Source organism: Cyrtonyx montezumae, unplaced genomic scaffold, assembly GCF_038088225.1.
Source record: "Cyrtonyx montezumae isolate F1298 unplaced genomic scaffold, pur_monq_1.0 scaffold_8, whole genome shotgun sequence".
In the NCBI taxonomy this organism is placed as follows: Eukaryota; Metazoa; Chordata; class Aves; order Galliformes; family Odontophoridae; genus Cyrtonyx; species Cyrtonyx montezumae.
The window spans coordinates 72,116,510-72,125,422 of NW_027072089.1; the positions used below are offsets into that span (position 1 = coordinate 72,116,510).

The following is an 8,913-nucleotide window of genomic DNA, read 5'->3' on the forward strand; positions in this document are numbered from 1 at the left end:
TTTTTTTTAATTTATTTTTTGGGTTTTTTTTTTCAGTTTATTTCAAGTGGAAAAAGAAAAATAATAATCTGTACTTTTACTACTATGTAATGTGAAACAAAGACAAGGGTCACTTGTGGAAGTTTTTCCTTTCATTACATTTCCACCAGCATGTATGGAAAAAGTAAGTAAGCTTTTGGCTACAAATTGCTCTCTTCAAATCAAAGCAGAAGCTGCATATTTCACAGATACCTAAAATTCTTGCTCAAAATTTAATTGGATCTGTACCAGACCACCTGTAAGGAACAAAGAAATTGTAGGTTTTTTGCAACAGAGTGGATGTCAGGCACAAGAAGGATTAGAGGATGGTTATCTCTAGAGGGACAAGAGAGACAGATCATTTATAGCTTCTGCAACGTGGAGGTGGGTGAGGGAGAGAGGAACTGCACATGCCATATAATCTGTTCCCAGTCCATTGCTATTGTTTCAGGTATAGATACAAATTGTGATTTGATGTATGAACTTCAGAAGAGCAGGGGTTTTGCAGCTCAGGACTTCTGTGCACCTGGGGCCCTGATTCACAAACTGCACTAGATGTGACTGCAGCACCTGGTGAGGACTCCCAGTCCCAACTGTCCATTTATGTCTTACACACACGAATATTAAATGTAGTGGCTGAAAAATCAGTCAACTTGTTCACTTGCTTCCCCTACAGACTGATGCTAAATAACTCTTTAGACTTTTTTTGTCTTTTTTTTGAAAAGTATGTCTAATCGATATTTGATTACCGTTTAGTGGGAAAATGTTTTTGATTCAGCCTTTTATTAGAAAAAAATGAAGTTAGGTTTGAATCTTGATAATAAGTTATATTCTATACTCAATATATTATTTTCTAATTTCAGAGGTGATTTTTCACGCTATGTTTCATAAAATGTAGATTATTCTGTGTATTCTATTAAGGTAATGAATTTTAACAAGCTAAATATTCACACATTCACATTTAAATGCCTAATTTTTAAGTTGTAAGTGATGAAACTCATATACATTAAGTCCCACACTTTAATCTAGTCTCCTATCATTTTATCATAAATATTCCTGTAATTTGACTTTTACTATTCAGAATTTTATTTTGTTGAGTATAGCACTACGTCTTCCTCTTGTTCTTCAACATATCATATCTTGCAGTGATCATAAACTTTATTCTATTTCTGAAACTCCTAATTACTTAGGTTTACACACTGCTCTCCAGATACAAGAGTGACTACAGGCACGTAATACTTTTCCAAGTTTTGCTGTCTGGCTAATTTTATTTGATTTCTTATTAGGCATTTTGGTGCTCTTCCAGAAAGAACATCTTGTGATCTCAGCTAGTCACTCCTTAAGTTAATTGAAATTGATGTTTTACTGTTCTATTAGTTATAAACTCAGCTTTAAGTTGATATATCTGTCTGCATCTGAGATCAGTTTTGGAGTCTCTCTCTAGTAGCCACACGATTCAGAAGTCCTCAGCCAAACTCCAGATATAGATTAAACAAATTCAAAATCTTCAAATTCACTTTGATTAAAAGAACAGACTATTCTCATTTTTCCATGTCTCCAGGACCTTCAAAATTCTCTTACTCTTTTTCCGCCTTTCTTTCATATACCTCTTTATTCCAATAAGATCTTCATCCAGCAGACACCATTTACATAAGAACTCTCAAAAGATAATCACAATAGATATAAGGCTTGCCTTAGCAGTTTAATTCATACAACCAAAACTAAATTTCTCCATTTATGTTGACAATATAAACTACAGACACATGCTAGAACCATCAGCACATCCACTCAGTTGTGTTCAGAAGTATCTGGGGAGCTGGAAGCTTCATACTAACAGGGCTGCCCCACAAGTGTTGATTCGCCTTTTGTGATCACTGTATACATACAGTGGTCATACAGTCTGCTGGCTTTAGATTTTTAACTTTTTCTATTTGTGACTTCCTTAGCAGACCCAACCAACCATCACAACCTTCTAGAACTCCTTAAATTTGAGTTGCAGCTTAGGAAGTTTATCTTTCCTTTTTATTTTCATCTCTCTTCAAACTTAATTCACTCATTCTCACTTGCAATCAATGAAAACACAATTTTATGCTGTTCATCTCATTCACAATATTCATGAATGCAAGAACCACAGACAGAAGGTGTTGTCAGTGTTTTGATTCTAATTTTCCCACAGTAAGCTACCTAAGTAAATCAATGAGTGAAATCACTAGATCAATAAGAGACATTTTATTGTATGCAGGTTGCTCATCTCTATCACACGAGACAGTAAATTTGAGGCTTTGTACACCTTATGAAAAGATGAGCTTGCAAAAGTGAACATTAAATGCAAATCTGATTTGCTCAGGGGAGCATTGCATTTTTACCTCCATCTCAGAGTTTCATGTGCAGCTGTCAAAACTGCTTTGTGTCTCACATACTTTATACAATATATAAGATGCAAAGCTTTCAAAGTCATAGCTTTTTTTCACCAGACAGCAATAAGTAATGGAGACAGAGGTCTCAGTGATACGTGAAGTCAACAGCTCTGGTTCCAGTTCTGATTCCACTCAAACCTTTATGGTATTTCATTTCTCTTCATCTCTTTTCTGTAAAAAACTGTGACAATGCTTTTACTTGAAAATATACAAGGTATAAACTCAGTGAGTTCATTTAGTAAGCCAGGCAAAAAATGATCAAATGTGACTCTCTGATCACACTTTAAATTATCATCCAAGGCCCACAAAGTCCCAACAAGAATTTTCCTCTGATGTCTACAGGCAGAGTAGGGTATGAGTTTCTGCATGTTAAAGATATTGTGAACAAATGATTCCTATAATTACCATTCCACAGATCTTTCAAATTGAAATCACCCACAAATTATTAAGTAGGGGGAATTAACACTATATTTGTAGTGGTCCCTATAGTAACTCCTCTCACCTCCTTGAAGACGGTACTGTGCAAAGTTTAATTGAAATGATTTACAGGTCTCTTTCCAGTTAGTTTTTAGTGTTACTTCTGGGCATAGGGTCTGATAAACTTGAATCTTTTTGACATCTTTAAATGAAATGTTATCATGACTGCTATAACAGAATCTAGTAGATACATACATATGTATCCATATAAGCTAATTAACTAAGGTATAGTTATTAACTGAGACTTAGGTTTTTGTTTATTTGTGTTTTTCCTTCAAAAAGTGGCTTTCAAATTCAATGCATGCATTGAATGAAGACAAAATAAATAAATAAATAAATAGATAGATAAATAAATAAAGCCATAGTGATACAGATTTCTTTGAAAAATATAAATTCAGAATAATTCAGTTCTTCACAGATGGCACTAGAGCCCAGACATTTACCCATGATGGAAAAGAACAGTAAAATCTGAGTTCAGAAAGAGTTGTTGATTTAAGTCTGATTGAGGGTGATCTACATTAATTTTAATATAATAAAAATTATCCAATATAAAATGCAAGTGTGAGTACTGTGTTCATATTTCAGATGCTTAGGGTAAATTATTATGCATCAGAAAAGCACTCTTTCCTGGTCAAAAATAAAAAGCGCTTCTTCCATCCGATCATTACAGCATCTGCCTTAATACATGGGGAAACCTCTGAAGAAAATGAAGATTTCTCAGTATTCAGTTAATATTTTTCATCTATACAATAGCACATACTGCTATGTGCCCTCCATATAGCCTAAGGGCAGTTGTGACTAACATTTTTCAGGTGGTGGGGGTCACAGCAATAAAAAATCTGAAGCAGTTTGTTTATAAGCAGGTATAATATAACAGAGATTTAAAAGAACAAAATTATGCAAAATATATAGGCTTAGTAATCACTTGACAAGCTGAGAATATTTAATTGTTGCACACTGAAAAGAAAAAGCAGAAAGAAAGAGACTACTGTCTTAAAAAGGAATTTGCAGTCTTTTCTAATGCACCTAGCCTGTGTTCAGTACAAGTCTCCATTTGCCTGTCTCTGCACTCTTGGCGAAAGCCACAAAAAGTCTGTGTAGGTGCACAACATATGAAAACGATGTGATGCATTAACACACAGATAATGATACATGGGAATGCACAAATGAACATACAAAGACATACGTAAATGGAAGAATGCGACATGTTTAAAATCTTCAAATATGGAGCATGCTTCGTTTGACAACTAAAAATTGATATTTTGCTAATATTATTTTGACAGTGAAGAACCTATACTTCTCTCATTTATTTTGTTCTCTCGAATCTTTATTTTATTATGCTGCCCCTGTATACCACTGCTGAAACAGAGCAATGAAGAATGGTTTCAGCAAGATTTTTAATGTTTCAGCAGGGCTAGATCTCCTTAAGTTACCCTCTTATAAGGTCAGTTTCAACTGCTACCTTGTTAGTGATTTTAAACTGCACTAGGAGAAGGTCACACTTGAGAATCAGATCTGATTAAGGGAGGACTAAGCTTTGGCACAAGAAAACAATCATTAACATCTTTTTCAATTTTATTAAACGTGTGCTTATTTGCATAGCCTGCTGAAGCTCCACCGTACTAAGAAATCAAATCAAAGCAAAATATGTAAACAGGAGTCTATTTCACAGTAAGTCTTTTAGCATCTCCAACTTGCATGTGTCATATGACAACCATATACCAGTTTCCTTTTTTAAGACTAGGTATACTATATTGAGCTCTAGCAAAGGAGGAGGTTCTCTTCTGTTTGGCATCTTCTTGGATCTTTATGGCACTTCTGTAGTATCAAAGCTGAGGATTTTCAGACCTTAGCATTAACATTCAGGTTAAGTGGCAAAGCATATTAATTTTTACTTATTTATTTATTAATGTCAGCTTACCATGTGTCAACATGAAGCACTATCTCAGGATCTCTAACTGTGAGCTAGACTGCGTCAGTTTCTAAACTGTATTTTGATTTGTAACCTGACAGTTCTTGAAACAGACTTCTAAAAACAGACATAAAATGAATTGAGTGTGTTGGCCGATAACAGCTGACATTAATGCTGTAAATCTGTGTGCTCTTCCAGGTGGCTTCCAGAATTAACTAGTCACCCCTAACTGTTTAGTGAAATTGTCACTGATTTAATAGACACATTAAACTCCTATTTATAAATTACTGTGACATTACTAGTGCAGCAGTTCCAGAATAAGCAATATAAGCTCCTATGTGGCTGTAACTCTTTTGAGCTCAGCTATCATGGCTGGAATATGAAGATAAAAATAAACAGTAATTCCTGAAATATCCTGAAATATATAATATTTTTAATATCCCTTTAAAATAAAACACACTAATATTATAAAGAGAATTTGGAAATTTATGGTTGTGGAATGATGCTAAGTTATGATAAACAGTTATTTCTGCAATTAAGAATTCAATACCATTTCATGTATTACATTTTTCTATGACTAAAATTAATTACATATCATAGAAATATATTGATTAACCACTGTCAAGTGTATTCTGATTCACTAAGAACTGTGTGAATTTATATCACACATGTTTTTTGCTATCTGGCTTTAACAGAACAATTTCTCCAAAGAAGTTCTCCAATTCAGTGTTTTGTTTCTTTGAGAACTTCCTGGAAAAAAAAACAAACAGGGGAAACGTTAACATCTCCAACACTTTCTTTTCCTCTTGTTTTACCTCAACAGATCAAGCAAAGAAGACATCAAAAAAATGGCAAATTCCTTTTGAGGTATATTGAAGCAAATATTTAATGCACATAATATGCTAGAATAAATGCTTGACAGATAATAAACACTGTTTCAAGAGATGATCATTTGGAATATATTGAATAAAAGTAGATTTTCTGACAAGATTTTCTGATGGACTAACTAAGCATATCTATATATGTATATACACATATGTGTATATATTTGTTTCACTACTAAGTTCCTCCTGTATTTTATTTTACTTTATTTTACTTTACTTTATTTTATTTTATTTTATTTTATTTTATTTTATTTTATTTTATTTTATTTTATTTTATTTTATTTTATTTTATTTTATTTTATTTTATTATTTTATTTTATTTTATTTTATTTTATTTTATTTTATTTTATTTTATTTTATTTTATTTTATTTTATTTTATTTTATTTTATTTTATGTATTCCTAATAGTGGAACATTTCCTTTTGGCACATGATAACCTTTCAAGAAACATCGCTAACGTTTGTGCTGCAATTTGACTTAACATTATGTTTGAAAAACATCTTTTCATGTTTTTCATGTTGAAACAGTTTTTAAAAAGTCTTCTGAGTTATAAACATACCAAGTAAATCTGTGATGTAAATAAGATAAGTATTACTTTTAATGAAAATATCCTATTAATTTTAAAGCTGCTTACGATCTCAAATTCAAATGTATTGATAACAGTCAATTTTATGCAAGACTAATATTATTTTGGCAGCTTAGGACTGACCCTAAATGACTACCCAGGCTATCTTACATAAAAGGATAAAAACAAATGAATCACAGTGATGCAGCGTTAGCATCTCTGTCTTCAGAGGTAAAAAGCATAGCAATCATGTTGCCTGTACTACTGTGTTGAGTGTGATTACAGTCGTCATTTGCATCCTTAGTAGGTGGACAGAAGGAAAATACGTGTTAGAGAAAGGACAACTGTTAGTAACTGGATGTTATATAGTTTTTCATGATGGGATCAGATTGCCTTCAGCTTCTAAATGAAACTCAACATATTATGTTTACAATATAAACATACTGTCTTGCAAATATTTCTGGCTAATACATTCTAGTGGTTAACACTGGTGCCTACATTTGTAATATTCAAGAATACTTATGTCTGGCTTGCCCAAGCACCTAATGAGGCAAATGTAGCCCTATGCTGCTTTATTTATGCACTCATTCCTTATAATAGCTTTCTGGAAGGGAAGGAGGGAAAATTAACTGTCTGTGAATTTCATTTATATATAGGAACAAACAAACAAACAAACAAACCATCATCGTTCATAGTCTCCATAAAAAACAAACAAACAAACAAATAAACAAACAAAAAAGGTAAAAAGGACACAGTATTAAATTTAAAATTGAAAGGTGACACCCCATGTTTTTAGAATCTAAGCCTTGCTGCCTAGGGAAGTGGCATTTAGGGACTCAGGAAATTAATCCTTGCCTTTTTATTTTCATCAAATAATAGCCTTTACTTAAACTGAAAATTATGCATAGCATGCAGTTATACACTGTGCTCCTATTCTTCTCAAGTCTAATTTTCAGCCATTCTTTCTGAAAGCTCTATTATCCAAATTCACCTTGACACCCCCCAAACAATCAGCTATCGAACTACTGATGTTCTATTATAAAAACAGTGGTCACATCATCAGAGAGAGAATTGCATAAAACCTCTGCATGTGTGTGTGCCTATGCTCAGAGTATAAAAGCTATAACGTAAGACTTTGAATTATGAAGCAATACATCACATTAGAAATAATTTGTGAACAATCAGAAAGAAAAGCAAAGGATACTGAAAACCAATCTGGAATAACAATACCAGCCACAGAAATGACTGTGCATGCTGGGCTAGAGACTTCTAAGTTTAAATCTCATCCCTGATATCAGTCTGACATTCATTGGTAAATATCATGTAAACTTAAAGACTAGTTTTTTTGCATCACAAACTTATCTCAGAACTCCCAAAGTTTAGTTTTGTCCTAAAATCGAGGACAAGGGAATAAGTTAAACATATGAAGGAAGGAATTAAATGTTCTAAACCTGTGCACTAAGAATCGCAATTTTGTCTTTTGCAGCCGCATGACAGGGTGAATGGTGAAGGGAATTGACAGAGGGAGCAACTTACAGCTGAAGATCTGCCCCATCAGAAACAGATACATATTTACAGCACATTGCACTCTTTGTCTGAGTCATTTCAACTTTTATAGAAAGAGTAAAAAATTACCTTTCCCACATACTGAGGTTCGGAGCCCATGTACTCCTCCAGCACAAAAAATTGATTCCACACCCAGCCTCGTTTGACTCGCTGGGCAGATGACCTCCTCCCTGGCACTGGGACAACATTTTCTCTTGGCTCTGCTTCTAAAGTCTGTTGTGGCTGTGGATGCAGTGGCGTTAGGAGACCTCCATCAAACAGGACCCAGAGAAGCAGGGATAAGCAGTTCCTTGTAAGCATTGGCAATGGCTTCCCTACAGCAAGTAATAAAAACTCCAGCACTTAATGCAGAGCAGAGTAATCCAGGTTTGAGGTGTCTGTGGCCTCCACCACTTAGCTTCTGATTTTATTGCGGAAATGCTAATGCAGGCATTAATCCTTCTGATGACAAGGTTTTTGCCGCATTAAATTCCATCTAAGGGACCTATAAAAGAGATTTACATGGCAACATCAAATTACATAAAATTACATTGAAGTGTTCATCAAAATTCTCACACCTAGTTAGTTTCTAGAGACAGAAAGAAAAGATTAGGAATCACAGTTTTAAAAGCAATTACTGTTTCGACTGTAGTAGCACTGAGCTGCTCTGGAATACAGCACAGTTAGCACAGGAATAGATCCTTTTTGCACTGCTTGCCATTATGATTGTGTCTAGCTGAAAACAGGCCCATACCCTCTACTTTATAACCCTGTTATCTCACAAAACTTTTGCTCATCAGTGATGCATTTACTCTGGATACGGACATAAAACACTGGGGAAGAAAGGATCCACTCTTCCACTCTGAAGAGCAGGAATGCTTTGCTTTTTGTCTCTGCCAATACAGCACCTTGGACACATTGCCCTCCTAAGACTACAGACAGATATGGACAAACCTTTGACCCTGGAAGGCAGATTTGTATGAACTTTGTGGAAACTTAGAAAGTGGAAAACAGTGACCATGCAGCTAAACACCACAGAACTGTCCACACAATATGCTGTTTGTGACAAACATTCTCTTCTCATAAAGCTTGTAT

The 8,913-nt window shown here is 34.2% G+C and overlaps 1 protein-coding gene across 2 annotated transcripts in view; it reads right to left on the reverse strand.

Annotated features, from left to right (window-relative positions):
* Positions 1-8,139, reverse strand: part of CDH12 (cadherin 12) — a 154,294-nt gene extending 146,155 nt beyond the window's left edge. For both annotated transcript variants that reach the window (XM_065753238.1, XM_065753237.1), the window contains exon 1: positions 7,909-8,139. In XM_065753238.1, the coding sequence (XP_065609310.1) occupies positions 7,909-8,139 (231 nt within the window). The remainder of the gene's footprint in view (positions 1-7,908) is intronic.
* Positions 8,140-8,913: the final 774 nt, after the last annotated feature.